Here is a 22,718-nt window from a genome sequence, read left to right on the forward strand (position 1 = left end):
AGAAGCAACAGAAGACTGTTCAACTGATAGCAGATGGTGTGAAAAATAAAACACCAGTGTGAACAGTCAAAGACCAGGATTCTAGCCTTAGTTCTACCACTAACTTGGCATGTAGTTATAAGCAAGGCACAAAATCCCTGGGTTTGAATTCTCTGTCTGTATAAAAGAAATAATTGCTGTACCACATTGTAAAAAAAAGGGCCAAAAACAGATGTGAAAGCTCTGAGAGACTATACAGCACCTATAAGAAAGATTAGTTACCACTTGACAGGTATTAATTCAAAGCTACAATTGAGAGCCATATTCCAGTAAAATTATCCAATGCAATATTAAGTAGGATACATGAAAAAAACCTGTGTCTGCAGAAATATATCCTAAATATTACTCAAAACTATTAAAAATAAAAGCATATTCACAGGGTATCTAGGTTAAGAAAGTTGAAAGATGGAGAACATACTAATAAGTTCTCAGAGAATTTCTACAGATGAGAAGCTGACAGGATAGTCAGGTGTCACTGTACAGAAACAACTAAGTGAGTAGGAAGGATCCTGCACAACTACCAAAGAAAAACTTACTTTGGTATAATGTAGTAAAAAAAAAAAGACTTATCTTCAGTTCCCGGTGTATACCAGTATGACACAAGCACACTAGAGGCTGCTTTTCCCAGTGATTACAACTAAGACTCCAGATAAAATTACAAAAAGCAGTTATATGAGAAATCCAAGCAGTAAATTATAGCAGGTGGTATAGAGAGAAAAAAGAAATCACAGATTGAAGTATGGTGAACTTTCCATGTCTTCTTTCCTTTAACTTTCTGTACCTCTGCTTTGACTCCAAGATGGGCTGCACTAGAGAAATGCACAGTGAGCACAGGCAGCAAGAGAGACAAGGAAACAGAATTTTCTGGTAAGAGGACCAGAAAAGGAGCCCTATCAGCTTGGGGCGGGGGGGTGTCCACCAGCCTTCCCCAGGCGAGAGCCCCAGTCCCAGAAAGGCCCAGCCCCGGTGATGACACTGTGGGAACGGAAACCCTAAGAGGACACCCACCTCTTTGCACAGGAGAACCAGAAAAAAGGTACCTGGTCTGTGGAAGAGTAGGGAGTAGTCTCTGTTTCGTTTTGGTTTTTTCTTTCCTCTTCTCTCAGCATTGCACCCTAAGGCAGCCCCAATCCTGAAGGCCTACACAGCAATACAGAAGGCTAAAACTCAGAGAACCCCGTCCTTCTGGCTAGAGTAACTGTGAAAAGTGGCTGCTGGGAGCCAGAGAGTGTGGAGGAAAAGCCTGCAAAGTACAGGAGATTATAAATTGACACAAGCCCTGGGCTCATGCCAAAACTGTACATATGCAGAATACCCCCAAAGAACCACAGCAATGACTCTGAGAACTAAACTACAATGCAAGCTTCAAACTAACCGTCGAATACTGCTGGCAACGATCAGACCCAAGCAGCATAGCAGAGGCTTTGAAAACTGAACTGACATTAGAACCACTGCCCAGAAAACATGAGACAGAATTTGAGAACCAGGTTAGTCTCCCACTAAATAACAACAGCAACAACGTATCAACATCATATGATGGATTTTAACAGGGCACAGAGTCTCACAACATAATATTCCAAAACGTCCAAGGGACAGTAAAAATTACTTGATACACTAAGAACCAGGAAAAACCGAACAATTTTCAAGGGAAAAGACAGTCAACTGACAAACACTCTGAGATGATTCAGATGTTGGAATTATCAGGCAAAGACTTTAACACAGGTATCATAACCATCCTCCATAAGTAAGGAAGGCAAGCACTCTTAAAATGAAGGAATATATAGAAATTCTCAGCAAGACATAGAAACTATTAAAAAAGAGTAAAATGGAAATTTTAGAACTGAAAAATACAGAATCTAAAATAAAAAACTCACCAAATGGGGCCTCCCTGGTGGCGCAGTGGTTGGGAGTCCGCCTGCCGATGCAGGGGACACGGGTTCGCGCCCCTGTCTGGGAGGATCCCACGTGCCGCGGAGCGGCTGGGCCTGTGAGCCATGGCCGCTGAGCCTGCGCGTCCGGAGCCTGTGCTCCGCAACGGGAGGGGCCGCAGCGGTGAGAGGCCCGCGTACCGCAAAAAAAAAAAAAAAAAAAAAAAAAAAAAAACTCACCAAATGGGCTAAATAGCAGAAGGAAGATAATTGGTGAGTCAGTCAATTTGAAAGTAAATGAACAAAATATCTAATCTGAAATAAAGAGAGAGAAAGTTTATAAAAAATGAACAGAAAAAAAAAAAAATGAACAGAGACTCAGGACCTATAGGACAAAATTAAAATTCACATTTTTGGAGTTCCTGAAGGAAACGAGAAAGAAGATGGTACATAAGAAATAACTGAGGGCTTTCCTGGTGGCACAGTGGTTGAGGGTCCGCTTGCTGATGCAGGGGACACGGGTTCGTGCCCCAGTCTGGGAAGATCCCACATGCCGCGGAGCGGCTGAGCCCGTGAGCCATGGTCGCTGAGCCTGCGCGTCCGGAGCCTGTGCTCTGCAACGGGAGAGGCCACAACAGTGAAAGGCCCGCGTACCGCAAAAAAAAAAAAAGAAATAACTGAAAAGATAATGGCAGAAAAGTACCCAAATTTGGTAAAATAGATTTAAAGATTCAAAAAATCTCAGTTAAATAAAACCATGCCCAGACCTGTCAAAAGCAAGCCGCCAAAAACTAAAAATAAAATTTTTTAAATCTTAAAGGAGACCGCAAAAAACAGTAACACGTTTCACATAGGGAAACAATTATTTGAATGAATGCAGAGTTTGAATCAGAAACTGGAAGTCACAAAACAGTTGAACTACATATTTGAAGTACTGAAAGAAAAAAGCTATCAACCCAGAATTCTACATCCACTGAAAATATCCTTCAGGTATGAAAGCAGGCAACTCAAAGCATTCTCACATAAAGGAAAATTAAGAGAATTTATTGCCAGAAAAACTGCTCTCAAAGAAATGCTAAGGAAGTTCTTCACTGAACAGAAATGATACTGGAGGGAAATCTGGAACTTCAACCAAAATGAATGGTAAATATCTGGGTAAATACAATAGACTATTTTCTCCTGCTAAATTATTTAAAATATCCTTTACTATTGAGAGCAAAATTTATGTCTAAGGAGTTTTCATTCTATATAAAAGTATTACATACGACAACCATAACCAAAAAGGAGGGGTGAGAACAGGGAACTATATAAATGAAAGTCCAGGTTTAGTTAAAGTAGTAAAAGATGAACTCTAAGTAGACTGTAATAATAGGTATATATACTATAATCCCTAGAGCAACCTCAAAAAAGCAACAAACAAAAGAAGCCAACAGATACATTAAAATGGAATACTAAACATATTCAAATAATCCAAAGGCAGGAAAGAAGGAACGAAGGAACAACAAAAAAAAAGAGGGACAAATGGAAAGTTTAAAAATGGAAGGACTAAATTAATTGTTGGAATTCAATAATTTCATTAAAAGAAATTGACTATCACAATATTGTATTTTTTTTAAAAAGACCCAACTATATGCTGTCTATAAGAAATCCACTTTAATATAAAAATGTACACAGGGCTTCCCTGGTGGCGCAGTGGTTGAGAGTCCGCCTGCCAATGCAGGGGACACGGGTTCGTGCCCCGGTCCGGGAAGATCCCACATGCTGCGGAGCGGCTGGGCCCATGAGCCATGGCCGCTGGGCCTGTGCGTCCGGAGCCTGTGCCCCGCAATGGGAGAGGCCACAGCAGTAAGAGGCCCACGTACCAAAAAAAAAAAAAAAAAAAAAAAAATGTACACAGATAGCAAAAACGATGAAAAGAGATATCGCATGCAAACACTACTCAAATGCAAGATGGACTGTACTATCAAAACATATGTCAGAACAAGAAAATCACCAGAAATAAAGAGGGACGCTACATAATGATAAAAGAGTCAAATAACCAAGAAAAAATAACAGATAAAAGAGTCAAATAACCAAGAAAAAACGGGTAATACAACAAAAAAGGTTAAGTAATACAAATACATGAAGTGAACCTAATGTAATTATTCAAGGAAGAGTGTTGAAGTCTTTAACTATAATTGAACAATTGAGAGAAATATACAAGTGTTCAATTACACAATTATAGTTAAAGACTTCAACACTCTTCCTTGAATAATTAATAGAGCAAAGTAAAGAGAAAATCAGTAAGGATGTAAAAGCACTACGAATCAACCTAAACTAACTGACACTTATAGAACTCTCCACACAAAAAGAGCAGAATATACTTTCAAGTGCACATGTAACATTCACCAAGGCATGTCATAAACCTTACCAAATTTAAAATAAACCTTATAAAAGCAAACATTATCAAATTTAAGAGAACTGAAGTCATAAAAAGTATGTTCACTAGACATAACAGAATTGAAATAGGAATTAATAAGAGAAAGTATCTGAAAAATCCTCAAATATCTGAAAACTAAATAACATACATGTAAATAATACATGGAACAAAGAGGAAGTCTCAAGGAAAATTAGAAAATATTTTGATATGAATGAATATGAAAACAACAACATATGACACTTTGTAGGATACAGCAAGATCAGTGCTTTGAGATGGTTATAACATTAAATGTCTACATCAGAAAAAAAAAAAAAAAAAGATCTCAAATCAATAATGTATGCTTCTGCCTTGAAAAATTAAGAGTAAACTAAACCAAAGCAAGAGAAGGAATAGAAAAAGAAAATCAATGCAATTGAAAAGGGGTAAAGAATTGACCAAATTCAATAAAACCAAGAGCTAGTTTTCTGAAAAGATCAATAAAATTGATAACCTTTTAGCCAGAGTTGAAAAAAAAAAGACTCAAGTTACCAAATATTCAATTTCAGAAATGAGCAGACATCAATACAGACCCTACAGATAATAAAGGAACACTGCAAACAACTTTATGTTCCTAAAGTTGACAACTTTGATGAAATGAACCTATTTCTTAAAAGACACAAATCGGGGCTTCCCTGGTGGCACAGTGGTTAAGAACCCGCCTGCCAATGCAGGGGACACAGGCTCGAGCCCTGGTCCAGGAAGATCCCACATGCCACGCAGCAACTAAGCCCATGCACCACAACTTCGAGCTTGTGCTCTAGAGCCCGCGAGCCACAACTACTGAGCCCGTGTGTCTAGAGCCCCTGCTCTGCAACAAGAGAAGCCACCGCAATGAGAAGTCCGTGCACCTCAACGAAGAGTGACTCTCGCTCGCCGCAACCAGAAAAAGCCCACACGCAGCAACTAAGACCCAATGCAGCCAAAAATAAAATAAATAAGAAAATGAATTTAAAAAAAAAAAAAGACACAAATCAAAGAACAACAAAGTTGGAGGACTGATGCTACCTGACTTCAAGACTTACTATAAAGCTACAGTAATCAAGACAGTGTGGTACTGGAGAAAGAATACACAGAACATAGAGCCCAGAAATATACTCACATAAACATAGTCAAATGATCTTTAATCAAGGAGCAAAGGCCATACAGTGGAGGAAAGATAGTCTTTTCAACCAACAGTCCTGCCACAAATGGACATCCACATGTAAATATAATGAATCTAGATACATACCTTACACCTTTCATAAAAATTAACTCAAAATGGATCAGAGACCTAAATGTAGAAGGTAAAACTATAAACCTCCTAGAAGATAACACAGGAGAAAACCTAAATGACCTTGGGTATGATGATGATTCTTTAGATACAACCCCAAAGGCATGATCCATGAGAGAAATAATCAATAAGCTAGACTTCATTAAAATTAAAAAAAACTTCTACTCAGCATAAGACAATGTCAAGAGAATGAGAAGAAAAGCCAGACAGGACAAAATAATTGCAAAAGACACATCTGATGAAGGACCATTATCCAAAATACACAAAGATCTCTTAAAACTCAACAATAAGGGGGAAAAAATGATTTTAAAATGGACCAAAGACCTTAATGGATACCTCGCTAAAGAAAATATACAGATGGCAAATACACATAGAAAAAGATGCTCCACATCATATGTCATCAGGAAGATGCAAATTAAAACAATAAGATACCACAACAGACCTACAAAATTACCAAAATCCTTAACGTTGATAACACCAAATGCTGGTGAGGACGTGGAGCAACAGGAACTCTCTTTCAATGCTGGATGGTATGCAAAATGGAACAGCCACTTTGGGAGACACTGTGGCATTTTCTTACAAGACTAAACATATTCTCACCATAAGATCCAGAACCACACTCCTTGGTATTTGCCCAAAGGAAACAGGAACTTATGTCTACACAAAAACCCGCACACAATGTTTATAGCAGATTTATTCATAGTTGCCACAACTTGGAAGCAACAAGATGCCCTTCAGTAGGTGAAGAGATAAACTGTGGTACAGCCAAACAATGGAATAATAAATCAACAGTAATAACCCAGCACTTAAGAGAAATGAGCTATCAAGCATGAAAAGACATGAAGAACACTTAAGTGCATATTACTAAGTGAAATATGCACTAAGTGAAAGCAGCTTATCTGAAAAGACTACATACTGTATAATTCCAAGTATATGACATTCTGGAAAATGCAAAACTATGAAGTGGGCAAAAAGTGGTTGCAGGGGTTGTAGGAGGGGAAATGGGCCAAACAGGCAGAGCACAGAAGATTTTTTGGGCAGTGAAATTACTCTATAAGACACTTTAAATGGTGAATACATGTCATTTTACATATGCCTGAGCCCACAGAATGCACAATACCAAGAGGGAACCCTAATGTAAACTATGGACTTCTGGTTATGATGGGTAGGCTCATCATGTGTACCACTCTGGTGGGGACACTGAAAACGGAAGAGGCAATGCACGTGTGAGAGCAGGGGGCATATGGGAAATCCTTTTACCTTCTGCCCAATTTTGCTGTGAACCTAAAACTGCTCAAAATAAAAAACAGTATTTCTAAAAAATAGCTTACTGTAAATGTGATAACTGAACATGTGTTTACCTTTGCTCTTCCCTGAAAAGCTCATTATATTGAGGGGGAAGAAAAAGGATAGATGTTAAAAACATAAAAACCACAAAGACGAAGAGGAGAGAAGACATCAGTCAAAGAAATTTGAACACATTTTAGAAAAATGGAGAGCAGAAGGAAGAGACAGTGGAGCTAAATACCAAATACCAGAGACAGAGGGAGCCAACAAGAAGAAAGTCAAATGCATGCAAAGGCTCAGAAATTGAAGGCATATGTATCAGAAAAGGTGAGAAGAAAGCATGAGGCTAAATCTGGAAGGAAAGTGGTAGAAAATTCATGTCGGGAAGAGTTATCTCTCTCGTTTCCAATTCCATCCACTAGAGCTAAATGACTGTACACCTCCCCTAGATATTCCAAGATAAACACAGCTGGTTGCAAACCTAGGGACACCAGGCACAGTGGAGGACAGGGAGGAGTGCCACAATGGGAACCAGTGGATTTTGTGGATAATCTACGTGAACCTTCAAAACAAGATGATGGCAATGGGTGACTCCAGTTATACACCAAGTGTAAAGAGCAACCACTCCATAAAGGAGCACGTCAGAAGGTTCTTAGATTTCTCCAAAAAGGTGAATTTGAGAGAATATCTGACATGAAGAATATATTAAGAGAAGATTCAGGCAACTATTAAAGAGTTTGGGGTAATTAATAATATATATAGGAAACTAGGGGGATAGAGAGAAAGAAAGAAAAAGGAAGGGAGGGAGGGAGAGGGAGGGAGAGGGAGGGAGGGAGGGAGGGAGGAAAGGGGAGTGAAAAGCACCAACTGTGAAAACCAAGAAGTTTCGCACAAGAGAAAATAATAATGTGTTATGTGGCTTAGCTATGAACAGCATTTACATAGACATAACACTGTATACATTGAATACTAACATAAACACATTATAAAAGTCAACTATATTGATAAAATGAGAAATAGGGGTCAGAGGTAAAAGAGAACTAAATTCTCGTCTTTTTAAATGGGCAACCAACAGACTGCCTAAAACTGAAAAATTAAGTAGTAACAACACAGACACGGTATTTAGAGATAATATAGGCAAATACTAAAAGACTCCACTAAAAAGAATTAAGCTAGTTGTTTCTAGGGAAGTGCTATAAGGACAGGGGCAGACGACCGCTACTTTGTAATACACCCTGTATCACAGGGAGGACTATTGACTCTTTAAATACATATACAATTGGAAAAGAAAAATACTAAAATCTACAGAAAGAAAACTGACCAGATTTTTTTAAAAGGAGCAATGGATAATTCTAGAAGAACAAAATATAATTATAGTACACTATGTGGTTTAGCAGCGAATTACCTTGCATAATCACAAAAAGGTAAACAATGAAGTCAATTAAGGAAGAAAGTGCTAACTGCCTCTGTCATAACCCATTTTCTTGTTTATTTATTTATTTTGGCTGTGCCAGGTCTCAGTTGCGGCATGCAGGATCTAGGTTCCCTGACCAGGCATCGAACCTGGGCTCCCTGAATTGGGAGCCCGGAGGCTCACGCACTGGACCACCAAGGAAGTCCCTGTCATAACCCATTTTCTATCATTTCTTCATAATAAAACTTCGATATTGTTTGGGATAGCAACAGGAATATAAAATCCCAGCCCTTGCAGCCCAAATGAGGGCCGTGACTAAATTTTGGTCAATAAAATGTAACTAGAAGCTGCAGGGTATAACTTTTAAGCAAAGCTCCTTAAGCTTGGGAAGGAAACTGGCACAGGTGCCGTTTGTGCTTCTCCACCCTCCCCCTCTCTGCTCCCCAGCGCTCCTCCCCTTCCCTCCCTGCCTCCACCTGCCTGAAAACTGACCTAACTGCTAGGGGCCTAACAGCTATCCTGGACTGTGAAGTGACCTTACGGAGAGCCGTGCTCTCAGGAGAGTGAAGGGAAGAACACGGAACCTGGTTCCCTGATAACTGTGAAGTTGCTATTCCATTTCTTGGACTGTCTGTCTCTAGAATTATTTTATGTGAGAGGAAAATGAACTTTAGCTCATTTAAGTTACTGTTATTTCCAGTTTCTTTTACTAGAGCCAAATGTAATTCTGATACATAGAAAATTTAACTAAAAATTATGACCTAAGAATTTGAGGAGGGGGAGTGAGGGCATAAAATAGACTAAAAATTAAATTATATTTAATTTAATTTAAAAAATTTAAACCTGCATAATAGGAAGTCAAGAGATAATGTCCAAAACAGAAAATATAAACCAGCACAGAAAACTGGCAGTAAATGCCTAAAGGACATCTTCAAATCTATCAATAATTGGAAGTTAGTACTAAAAGAAAAGGGTGGGAGCATTTCATTAGGCTTTCATTATTTGATTTGTCCTGCTTGGCTTTTTTTTTTAACTGTTTAATATTTATTATATACTATTACTTAGATAAAAATTAACAACCAAAATATTAAGTACTGAATAATTTAATTAGCCACTACAAAAACACAGCACTAAGGTATAGTGAAGAAACCTTTCCCAGAGAGGTCTGGCCTTTGTCCTTGGCTACTGGGAGGTGGTCTCTAGGGCCCTGGAATGCCCTGATAGGGCTCTTTGTTTGCCTGGGGCCTGTGGTCACTGGACAGTCTAGCAATGTGGTTTATGATGGGGGCTTTGGACCACGTCGCATCACTTCTGACTTCAGAGGAACTGGAGACTAAGGGTATTAGCCTGACCTCTGCAAGAGGCTACAGATTGGGTAAGTCACGCAAGAAGTATCTGGCTGCGTACCAGTAAAAAGTTTGGACACAAAAGGCTTAGGGGAGCTTCACTGGCTGGAAACGCTCTGGCGTAACTGCCATACGTAGTGACAAGGAGGATGCAACGTCACCCAGGGCTCCATGGGGAGCCTCCATTCAAACTCCTCCAGCCTCTGCCCTGCGGTGCTTCTTTGGCCAAAGCTGCAGGATTGCTCCTCCAGTGTTACAGCTTTCAATGAGATCTGTTGAGTCCTCCTAACAAACTACTGAAACTCAGAGTGGTTTTAAGACACTCCCAAGCTTGCAGCTGCTGTCACAAGTGCGGGCAGTCTGGGGGACACTGGCCTCCGACCTGTGCCTTGGCTAACTCTGGGCAACTAGGGAAGGAGGAAAGGAGACAGAGGAGAAGGGTGAGGAGGTGTCACATCTCTAGAGCTCCTACGGGAATCCTTATTGTGTGCTTGATATACATTCATTTAGTCCCGATAATCCTAGGCATCACAGATATTGTTTCTACTTCATATTCAAGGAAATTATATGAAAGGTCAAGTAAGTGGAAGAGTGCCATAGAGCAAGCATTTAGTATCTCTAGGACGTAACTCTAGCCTTTGGGACTCCAAGGCCCGTGCACTTTTCATCACACTACACTATACCATGGTGCTTCCTGTAACAAATCAGAGTGCTTAGGGTCTTAATTTTGACATCACTATATGCGTAAATGATCTGCCTGTGATAGTCCAATTACCTAGAATCCAGGACCAGATCTATGTAGTATGTTGTTCTTTGTAGAACTACCACAGTTCCCACCCAAGTTATTCTTGATGAAGGAAAATAAAAGTCACCTCACAGTTATTCAAAGTTAAGTGATATCAAAAAAATATATAGTGAATCCAAAATTGTAAATTAACCTAGTACTAAACTTAAGTACCTAGTCAATGTAATTAAGGGTCTATCTCCTCCAGATTTCCTTAACGTGGGAAAAAAGTTAAATAACTGCAAAAGAAACAGCAAAAACTACACACTCTTAAGTTTATTATAAACAAATCAAAGGAAGCATCAAAAGGAAATGTATGCACATTCAGAAAAATGTTTGTCATAACAGTATTACTAATTCCTCATATATCACAGCTGTTGCTTTTCTTTGTGGAAACTAAACAAACTGTTACATTAAAAATCGTGTAGAATTCAAAAGGTGAATGAAAAAATTAGAGTCATAAAACCAGTTACTAGGAAAAATATTGAAAAGGAAGACATATTACTATACTGAATTCCCAAACAGGAGGAGAAAAGAGTTTCAAGATAAAAGTTTTTGAAAGTGATAAATTTTGCTGTATGTGTACATGCAATGCATGTGTATATATGCAAGTCCAGGGTTGTTTTATTTTAAACTTTTGGAAGCACAATTATTTCTAGTCTTTTTTATTAAAAATGTTAAATAAAGGCAAAGACTCAAATAAGGCTAAACAGATGCTACCTTTAACAAAAAAACAAATTTCTAATATAGAGATATTTAACTACCTAACTTGAGTTATGAATAACATTCTAAATGGGTACAAAGCCGAAAAGCAATTTCCTTTCTACAGCATTGTGCTCAGCGGAATCCAACCACAAGCACCAACATCAGCTTCTGGGCAGAGGGTCACACTGGGCTTCGTCTGGGGGATTCTTGGGTCCACGGGGCACTCAGAACAGAGAATCACCCAGGGGAGGGTCTATCACAGGTATCACAGGCAGTGGGGCATCAGAGAGTGGGTCGTGTAGCTTACTTATGTGACAAAAACTCTATCTCTGGGGACTTCCCTGGTGGCGCAGCGGTTAAGAATCTGCCTGCCAATGCAGGGGACACAGGTTCGAGCCCTGGTCCAGGAAGATCCCACATGCCACAGAGCAACTAAGCCCATGCACCACAACTATTGAGCCTCGCTCTAGGGCCCATGAGCCACAACTACTGAGCCCACGTACTGCAACTACTGAAGCCTGCGCACCTAGAGCCCGTGCTCCACAACAAGAAGCCACCACAATAAGAAGCCCATGCACTGTAACAAAGAGCAGCCCCCTCTTGCCACAACTAGAGAAAGCCTGCGCACAGCAACAAAGACCCAATGCAGCCAAAAATAAATAAAATTTAAGAAAAACAAAAAAAAACCCTCTATCTCTTTCTATGGTCACCAACACCACTCCAATGAATACTGAAAGCTTGTCTGCTAGTTCTAACAGGGAACCAGAGCTATGTCATGCATCCTTTTCCAAAGAACAGATCACATCTATCTGAGAAGGGCATACTATTCAACTTCAAAAGAGACACATAGAACAAGAGAGAGAAAGCAGACCCCCAGCTAACTACCTAGTTTCATCAAATTAATCTTGGGAACCAGTGGCCGATACAGACAGCCCTTACATGCAGTACAATATAAATACCCTATATGACGGCAAAAACACTTAAATGATTGTTCCCTCAAAGAATATGAATTAAGCCAGAAGGTACTGCATACCAGCCCTTTATTCCCTGCACACTGTGAATATGGCAGTTAAGAGATAAACTGTGGGTTAAAATATTTATAAATTGTTTTAAAGATGCTGGATATGTAAACAACAAACACAAAACTGTTAAATAATTATTAAGAATTGATCAGCCAAAGAAAGTCCTCTGATAATAGCTGAGCCCAGCTCACCTAGGGTTAAGGTACATCTCAAATGTGGCAGATGACTCCTGAGTTGAAATCTTCTAAAAGAACAAGACATTGGCCTACCTTGTTAGGGCCTCATTCTTTGGAAAGTAAGTGCCATTTTATCCCCTTCACCAAATCAATAATATCTTAGACTAACCTGATTTTATAAGACACATATATTTACCATTTTTTACTGAGATCTGAGTCCTTCTATTTGGCTCAACTGAACAGTGGATCAAGGAACAGAGCAAGCAATATGTTAAATGTTCTCAGATCAAAATCCACTATTATGTAATGAGATACATATTCCCATTTCAAAACAATCAAAATTTTTGGTCTTGTCATGATGGAGTAGCTAGTGTTAGTATACCCTCCTGCTATAAACATCTACAAAAGCTGGACCAAATATAAAAAGAGAGAGAGAGAAAATGAACTATTTGCAGGCATTAGACAATACCCAACACAGCACTATGATCCTTGAGAGAAGAGAACCAGATTAATCAAATACGACATTCATGTTGGCTCTCTCCTTAAGGGCATTTTCCAAATCATGGTGCAGAGAAATGGAGCCCAAGCAGAGTGGCTATCTTGCTAGGATGAGAAAACTAAAATTACTGTTTGGGGTTGCTAAGGTAAGTTGGGTTGGGGGCGGGGGCAGGTTATTACAGAAGAAAGAGTCAAAGAGAAGAAGCTACAGAAATCTACATAAAACTCCCTGGCTCTCATCTGCCTCCTAGGCTGTGCATGCACAGGGCGAAACTCCTAGAGGCCTAGCAGAGAATGGCTGTTGGGAGGTTGTTAGCTAAACAAAGATTGCAGAGGCTGCAGGGTTCTGAAGAAATGAAGAAACGGAGTTCAGGCTCAGAGGAGAGAGATCGTGATGAACCCAGGCATTTAGTTGAGACCCTAGACAACCCATGCCCTAGGAATGAGAACAAAGCTAAAACAGACTTATCTTATTTAACAACAGCTAAAACTAAGCCTCCACAGGATCAAAGTGGTCCATTAGCAATTTAACTGGCTGCCAGAAAAAAATTCAATGCTATTTAGAGGAAGATAATGGCCCAGAGCTTCTACACTAGGGGTTGAATAGGGGTCAGCAAACCTTTTCCATAAAGGACCAGCAGGTAAATACGTTTAGGTTTTCAAGGCCATAGTCTCTGTTGCACATTCTCTTAAAAAACAAAACCGGGCTTCCCTGGTGGCACAGTGGTTGAGAGTCTGCCTGCTAATGCAGGGGACACAGGTTCGAGCCCTGGTCTGGGAAGATCCCACATGCCATGGAGCAACTAGGCCCGTGAGCCACAACTACTGAGCCTGTGCATCTGGAGCCTGTGCTCCGCAACAAGAGAGGCCGCGATAGTGAGAGGCCCGCGCAGCGCGATGAAGAGTGGCCCCCACTTGCCACAACTAGAGAAAGCTCTCGCACAGAAACGAAGACCCAACACAGCAAAATTAATTAATTAATTAATTAACTCCTACCCCAACATCTTCTTTAAAAAAAAAACAACAAAACCAAAAACCTGTAAAAATGTAAAATCCATTCTCAGCTTCATGGGCCACACAATAATAGCCACCAGGCTGGATTTGGCCCATGGGTTACAGTTTGCTATCTGCTGCTCTACATTACACTCACAATATCAATCATACGATGCTAAATTAGTAGGTACATGAAGCAGGGAAAGTGATTAATAATCAAGAGACAAAGCAGTCCACAGAAATACACAGACTTATAAGGGATCTACATATTGGTCTTGGTCTGTGAGGGCTTCAAAGTAATTATGATTACATATTAAAGACAATAGAAGAAGAACAGAGAAAGTGGATTAAAATATAAAATACTTCAAAACAAAATTATAATCTATAAAAATGATCATACTGACATTCTAGAACTGTAGAATATAATATGTGAAACAGAGGAATTTGTTGGATGGTTTAACAGCAAAAGAAAAGAATTAGCAGACTCAAAAACAAGTTAATAGCTATTCAAAACACAGAGAAATTATAAACAACAAAATAGAACATATGTTAGATGTGGGATGTAGTCAGTCTAACAGATGTAATGGAGTCCAGAAGGAGAGAAGAAAAAATGGGCCAGAAGCAATATTTAAATCTGTAAAGGACAAGAAATTTTCAAATTGTATAAGACACCAACCTACAGATTTAAGAAACTCAGTGAATACCAAGCAAGATAAATGCAAAAACAAACACACAAGCAAGATAAACACAAAACCATATCTAGGTATATTATAGATGAGACACTAGAGTCAAAAATAGAGAAAAAACACAAAAACAGAGGAAGAAAGGATATATCTCTTGTCCTGCTCAAGAACAGTAAGAATGAAAAATGAGTTCTCAAGATGGCTCCTCAAGAAAAAGTCAATGAAACAACATCTTTACACTACAAAGAAAAAAACCTATCAATGTAGAATTCTATACCCAGCAAAAATATCCTCCAAAATAAGGAGTAAGTAAATACATTTTCAGACAAACAAAAAGTTGAAAAACTGTATTAACAGTCTCTATTTCAGAAAATAATAAAAGAGGTTCTTTCGGATGAAGGGAAAAGATTCTAGATGGAAGCATGGATATATAAGAAATGAGCTGCAAAAAGTTTAAATATAAAGGGAAATATAATAGACTGTTAACTATTTAAAGCAATAATAGCAATGTCTTGTAGGGTTTAAAACATATGAGGAGGATGGCAAAAATACATAAGAACAATAGCAAAAAAGTAGGAGGCAGGTAAATGGATTTAAACTGCTTTAAGGTTTTTGCATTGGGGGAGGGAACATGGTAGAAGTACAGTTGACCCTTGAACAACCTGGGGGTTAGGGGTGCTGATCCTCCACACAGTTGAAAATACGTGTGTAACTTTGTGGTCAGCCTACATATCCACGTTTCCACATCTGCAGTTTCAACCAAATGTGGGTTGTGTATGTATTCACTGGAAAATATGTATGTATTCACTGAAGTATGTATTCATTGAAAAATATCCACGTATAAGTGGAACCACACATTTCAAACCTGTTATGTTCAACAGTCAACTGTACTAAATAAAGGCAGACTTTTGTAAGTCATGACACATTTTGCAATTTCCAAGGTAATCACTAAAAGTATGACATTAAAAGGTTAATCAAGAAAAGCTAATAAAGGAGATAAAAGGGAGTAAGAAATACTTAGAGAGCACAAGGGAATCTTTCTTGGTGAGTGAAGTATTCAATACCTTAATCTGGTGGTAGTTCCACAGATGTATACATACATAAACATTCATTGAGTTGTACAGTAAAGATCTGTGCACCACAGTGTATAATGTATTATACATATTATAATAAACAACTATACATAATTTCTAGAGTAGGGGACACTAGGCTACAGAATCTTTCTAAATAGAAGCCATCATATATTTATCAATATTTTAATGGCTTACAGCTATTTTCTGAAACTTTTTCTCATAATATATGAGGCACTAAATAATTGTTGTCATTAAATAAAGTACATGAACAATGACAACTTAATTTACTGTACTAGTGCCAAGATAAAATATACCTAATTCTCAAAAATGTAATATATTTTAAATTTTATTTATTTATTTATTTATTTTTGGCTGCATTGGGTCTTCGCTGCTGCGGGCGGCGGGTTTTCTCTAGTTGCGGCAAGCAGGGGTTACTCTTCATTGCAGTGCGCAGTCAGGGCTCCACAAGCTCCAGGCAGATGACTGAAGGATTTCCCTCTAGCGAAAAGACATTCTGAACTAACCAAATATTACTATATAACTACTTTGTTTATTGAACGGATGATAGAGAGGAAGTATGTGTGTATGGAGGGGAAGGAGAAGTAAAGTCTCATCCTCCAAAGTCAATACATAATACAAACAACAAAAAACAAACCAGACAAAACCAGACATACTGTAAGATGTTTCTTAGAACCATGGTAATAAATATGAGAGAAAAACTAAACGTGTCAAATGCAGTTACTTCTAAGGGGCAACAGGGTAGGTTTAGGGTTCTGTTAGTTTTTGTTGTGACACTTTACAGAACAATTATTTTAAATTGTGCACATGAATAAACCAATAAATGTGAAAACAAAAAATTTCTTAGGGAATCTGGATGATGTGTAAATGATAGTATTTTTAAAGGAATTAAGAAATCAAATTTAGGGACTTCCATGGCGGTCCAGTGGTTAAGACCCCACACTTCCACTGCAGGGGGCACAGGTTTGATCCCTGGTCAGGGAACTAAGATCCCGTGTGCCACACAGTGTGGCCAAAAAAAAAGCTATCAAATATAAGTAGGGCTAGAAATAATACTTAATAAAATGGTTAAGTGTTGAAAGTAACAGGTCCAAACACACCTTCTCACGTACACACACACATTACTGGCTCTGCTACCAACTTGGCAAGTAACTTAATGACTCTAAACTTATCTTCTCATATGAAAAATAAAGACAGTGGAACAATAACTAGGAAAAAGTCCCCCAAACTCTAGCCTCCTTTACAAATATGACTGTAAAATGATTCCAAGTATGTTCCGTTTAGGTAAATCCATCATCCTTATACTCCTTTTGCCTCCCATTTCAATCAGCAGCCACCTGCTAACCCCAACTCTATAATCCAGTTTGTACTACAGATTTGGTTAACAAGTAGTTTACCAGATGAAACAAGGTAAGGTTCAGCCAACTAAATATTCATCAACCCAAGCTACAACTACAATATTATTAATTGAATTTCATTTTATTTCAAGGGGAAAAAATCTATGATTTACTGCATCTTTCACTAACAACTGAAGTACTGGTATCATTTTCAAAAATTAGCCGTTAGAGAGCCTAGAAACAAACCCATGTACCTAGGGTCAATTAATCTACAGCAAAGGAGGCAAGAACATAATACAATGGAGAAAGATAGTCTCTTCAACTGTCTGGTGCTGCCCCAGTGAGTGGTGCTGGGAGCTGGACAGCTACACATAAAACAATAAATTTAGAACATTTCCTCACACCACACACAAAAATAAACTCAAAACACTTTAAAGACCTAAATACCAGACACAACACCATAAAATTTCCAGAAGAGGACATAGGCAAAACACTCGTTGACGTAAATTGTAGCAATATTTTCTTAGCTCAGTCTCCCATGGCAAAAGAAATAAAAGCAAAAATAAACAAATAGGATCTAATTAAACTTAAAAGCTTTTGCACAGCAAAGGAAACTATCAACAAAACAAAAAAAAAACTTATGGAATGGGAAAAAATATTTGCAAATGATACGACTGAAAAGGGGTTAATATACAAAATATACAAACAGCACTTTTAACTCAATATCACAAAACAATCTAATCAAAAAATGGGCAGAGGACTTGAATAGACATTTTTTCCAAAGAAGACATACACATGACTAATTGGCACATGAAAAGATGCTCAATATTGCTAATTATTAGAGAAATGCAAATCAAAACCACAATGAGGTATCACCTCACAACTGTTAGAATAGCCATCATCAAAAAGCCTACAGGGCTTCCCTGGTGGCGCAGTGGTTGAGAGTCCGCCTGCCAATGCAGGGGACACGGGTTCGTGCCCCGGTCCGGGAAGATCCCACATGCCGCGGAGCAGCTAGGCCCGTGAGCCGTGGCTGCTGGGCCTGTGCGTCAGGAGCCTGTGCTCTGCAACGGGAGAGGCCACAACAGTGAGAGGCCCGCGCACCGCAAAAAAACACACACAAAAAAACAAACAAACAAAAAGCCTACAAATAACAAATGTGGTAGAGGGTGTGAGAAAAAGGAACCCTCATATACTGTTGGTGGGAATGTAAATTGGTGAGATCCCTTAAAATACTAAAAATAGAATTGCCATATGATCCAACAATTCCACTCCTCGGTATATATCTGGAAAAAACAAAAACACAAATTCGAAAAGATACATGCACCCCAATGTTCATAGCAGCACTATTTACAACAGCCAAGACAAAGAAGCCACCCAAGTGCCCATCAACAGAAGAATGGATAAAGAGGATGTGGTATATATATACAATGGAATACTACTCAGCCATAAAAAAGAATGAAGTAATGCCATTTGCAACAACGTGGATGGACCTAGGGATTATCATACTAAGTGAAGTAAGTCAGAGAAAGACAAATGCTATATGGTATCACTCATCTGTGCAATCTAAAAAAATAATATAAATGAATGTATATGCAAAACAGAAAGAGACTCACAGAATCACTATGCTGTATACCAGAAACAACACAATATTATAAAATCAATTGTACTTCAATAAAAGAAGTTATCAGTTATTCTTTATTGATACATAAGAGATACATTACAAAGAACAAAAAGAAAACTGAGGGAAAATGCAATGTGGACAAAAATGAAAGTAAACGAACAAAAATCCTCACTGCACAAGTTTAGTTTTGTCTTTAAATACTGCTACCTATGAAGTGCCTCAGAACTGTGCACTGAATCACATGTGCTGAATAAATGATCATACATTTTGAATATTATTTCAGTTTTTCCAAATATAACTCTATATATGTCAATTTTATACATATACATTCACATATAAAATAAATATATAGGGGCTTCCCTGGTGGCGCAGTGGTTGAGAGTCTGCCTGCTAATGCAGGGGACACAGGTTCGAGCCCTGGTCTGGGAAGATACTACATGCCACGGAGCAACTAGGCCCATGAGCCACAACTACTGAGCCTGTGCGTCCGGAGCCTGTGCTCCACAACGGGAGAGGCCACAGCAGTGAGAGGCCCGCGTACCGCAAAAATATAAAAATTAAAAAAAAAAGAAAAAATCATCCCTGTTGGATCTGTGACTCACAGAATCCCTGAGGATAATAAATACGCCACTAAGTTTGGGGGTAATTTCTTATGCAGTCCTAGTAACTGGAACAGGTTGGTTCTACAGAACTCTTCCTTATCACACAGCCTACTGCTATACAGGTGTACCAAAGTAAAAATAAAAACAAAATTTAGGCAAAAAATCCTCATAGGTTGGTGAAATCAATCCATGTAGTACAGATACTATACATTTAAAAATATTAATGGAAGTAAGTTTTTGGTGAATTGATGATGAATTTAGGGCATGAGGGAGACAATTCCATAGGCTGGCTACAGTAAAAAGAATGGCTGTGTAAACAGAACTTGAAGCTGAAGCAACACTTATGGGCTTACCTCACTCCTATGTCCACAACAGAGAAAGAGAAAGAGAAAAAACTCATGAAGTTGTCAACTCCTTTAGTACCGCATTTTCTCTCAGGGAAATATAAAGGAAAAGCTTTGATGAGATAAACACCAGATGGATAAAAAGCAGGCTTTGGCAACAATGAATATTTGATCTGTGGTACAGAAATCTTTTAGGGAAACCAATGCCTGCAACAGCTAAGACGTTACAAATCATCCGCCGGTAGTCTCCAAAGGAAACTAAGTGGTTCTCCTTCCTGGTGAACAGAGATGCTGGTGAGCCTAGCAGCTGCCAACAGTGGGGATTTCTAAGACTTAAAGGTATTTAATGGACATGAGAGAATAACTAGCAGAGGTTCAAGCTCCCCTACTAGTTTGCAGCCTATCATGAACCACTGCACAGGCTGTAAGCTACATAACTAGGGAACCATTCATGTAGATTAAAATAATCAGCATCTGTAATAAAAGTGCAAAGCAGCTCAGACACTCTGAATGATTCCAGCCCTGACACTCAGAGGAATAGACATACTTACAGTGCAGGGGACACAGGTTCGATCCCTGGTTGGGGAACTAAGATCCCACATGCCACAGGGCAACTAAGCCTGTGCACCTCAACTACTGAGCTCTCGCACCTCAACCGGAGAGCCCGCATGCCACAAACTACAGAGCCCAGGCACTCTGGAACCTGCGCGCCATAACTACAGAGGCATGTGGGCCACAACTAGAGAAGAGAAAACCCTCATGCCACAATTAGAGAAAAGTCCGCGCGCCGCAATAAAAGATCCCACGTGGGGGCTTCCCTGGTGGCGCAGTGGTTGAGAGTCCGCCTCCCACATGCCGCGGAGCAGCTGGGCCTGTGAGCCATGGCCGCTGGGCCTGCATGTCTGGAGCCTGTGCTCCGCAACGGGAGAGGCCACAACAGTGAGAGGCCCGTGTACCGCAAAAAAAAAAAAAAAGATCCCACATGCCTCAACAAAGATCCCGTGTGCCAGCAACTAAGACCTGACGCAGTCAAAAATAAATTTAATAAATCTTTTTAAAAATCAATAAATATATCGATATAACATATATTAAAAGATATAAACCAAAATAAAATAAATATGCTAAATATGTCTTCCTATAAGAGTAATTAAACAGCACATTGATTTCCACACTGAAAAATACAATACTATCATCAACTAAAGTGCCCAACCGGAAAATTATACTAGATGGGAAATACAGCATAAACATAATGTGTGGTGAGAACATATAAGATTTACTCTTTTAGCAACTTTTAAGTATAGAACACAGTACTGTTGCCATTAGTCACCATGCTGTACATTAGCTCCCAGAACTTATTCATCTTGTAACTGGAAGTTTGTCCCCTTTGACCAACATCTCCCCATTTCCCCCATCCCTCGGCCCCTGCCAACCACCATTCTGAGTTCAGCTTTTCTAGATTCCACATATGAGTGAAATCATACTGTATTTGTCTTTCTCTGTCTGACTTATTTCACTTAGCATGATGCCAAGGTCCATCCATGTTGTCACAAAAGGCAGGATTTCAGAAGATCAATATTTTATACTACTTCAAGATTTCAAAGTCTAGAAATACCTGTGTAACACAGCAGGAAACAAATGAAGGTGTTATCCTGGAGATGTGGTAATGAGGAACGAGGAATTCCAGTTTCAATATGGACTATATATTAGATACTATTATATTCATAATATTAAATTTTGGTGTGTGATAATGATATAGCTGTAATTTATGAGATCCTGAGGCTGCTGAAACACAGGTGAAGTGTACCACCTACTTTCAGAAGGGTCAGAAAACACACACAGAAAAAAAGAAAGATAAAGGAAATGAGCAAAATGTTAACAACAGGTCAATCTAGGAAAAGGGTAGGTGGGTATTCATGACACTAGTCTCTCCCCGTTCTGTAGGTGTGGAATCATTTAAATAAAAAAGAGGAATGCCTTTGCATATATCAAGACATGTTCACAGCAACATTACTGATAAGAGCCCAGGGTGGAAACGATCCAAATATACACAAACGATAAACTGAATAAATGGAGATAAATAAATGGACAAGTAAACTGTGGTGTACTCATACAAGAGAGTACTACACAGCAATGAAAATGAACCAACTACTGCTAACACACCACACAGGTGAAACTCACAATGTTGAGCAAATAAAGCTGGACACAGGTAGGATGAACAAACATTTGTTGAATAAATGTTTCAGATAAGGCTCAGATCAGATCAGGGCTGCTATTTATCTTTGTTTAGTAAAAATTTTCTTCACAGACAGTAGAATAAGATCACAATGGGAATGTATAAATCATTTATGAGAACAAGATTCCTTTCCCGCACCCTCAAGCATATTTATAAAAACCACCTACATATTATTGACCTGCTCCACTAATAATGTGCTGCTGGTTTGTCAACCCCTTAAAAGACCTTGAATTAGAATGTGTATTTGATAGTTACAAAAACCAAACTAACAAGACTTTCCTCTTTGAAGAAGGCTTTTCAAACTGTACTATGATTAAACAATTTTAGTTTTAAAATTTAATCTAAATTCAGATTTATAACCAGATTATTAAAATTAAGAAAGACATAAAATACTTACATTAACTTTGAAAGCCTGTACAGTGTTATCCAGAAGAAGGATGTTGCAAACCACCTCTGTATGCAGTCTATCTCGGGCCAACTCTGATGCTCGTACATTGTAGGTTCTGCCAGTAGGCAATCGGAAACGTGAGGTCATTACTGTCCACACAAGGTCTAAGTTGAAAAAAAAAATTAACTAAATAAAGGGACAGCTGAAGATACAAATTATTTATATAAAAAGGTACAAAGTTATTACATATTTTTCAATTAACCTTAGCTAAAAAGCAGTTACAAATTTTGAAACACCTGGATAGGAATTGTAAGTATAAAAGAAGATACCATATATAGTTCATCATGTAAACTAAAATTACAATTGACTGGAAGAGGAGCTTTGTTTTGAACTGTGCATTAAGAAGACAATACACAAATTGCGGAGGTAGCCATATTCCAATTCAAAATATATAAATTTAGGAGCAGCCAAAACGGAGGAAGGAAAATATGCTACCTCAGGAAGCCGGGCATTACTCATTGATGCAAGCATTAAAAAGACACTGGAGGATGGCAAC

General features: G+C 38.8%; 1 protein-coding gene across 1 annotated transcript in view; it reads right to left on the bottom strand.

Moving 5' to 3' along the window:
• The window catches only part of PTPN4 (protein tyrosine phosphatase non-receptor type 4), a 143,672-nt gene extending 121,363 nt beyond the window's left edge, over positions 1 to 22,309 (bottom strand). Inside the window, exon 1 of the mRNA XM_065880030.1 lies at positions 22,172 to 22,309. Coding sequence (XP_065736102.1) covers positions 22,172 to 22,309 — 138 coding nt within the window. The remainder of the gene's footprint in view (positions 1 to 22,171) is intronic.
• Positions 22,310 to 22,718: the final 409 nt, after the last annotated feature.

Source organism: Phocoena phocoena, chromosome 7 (assembly GCF_963924675.1).
Source record: "Phocoena phocoena chromosome 7, mPhoPho1.1, whole genome shotgun sequence".
Classification (NCBI taxonomy): Eukaryota; Metazoa; Chordata; class Mammalia; order Artiodactyla; family Phocoenidae; genus Phocoena; species Phocoena phocoena.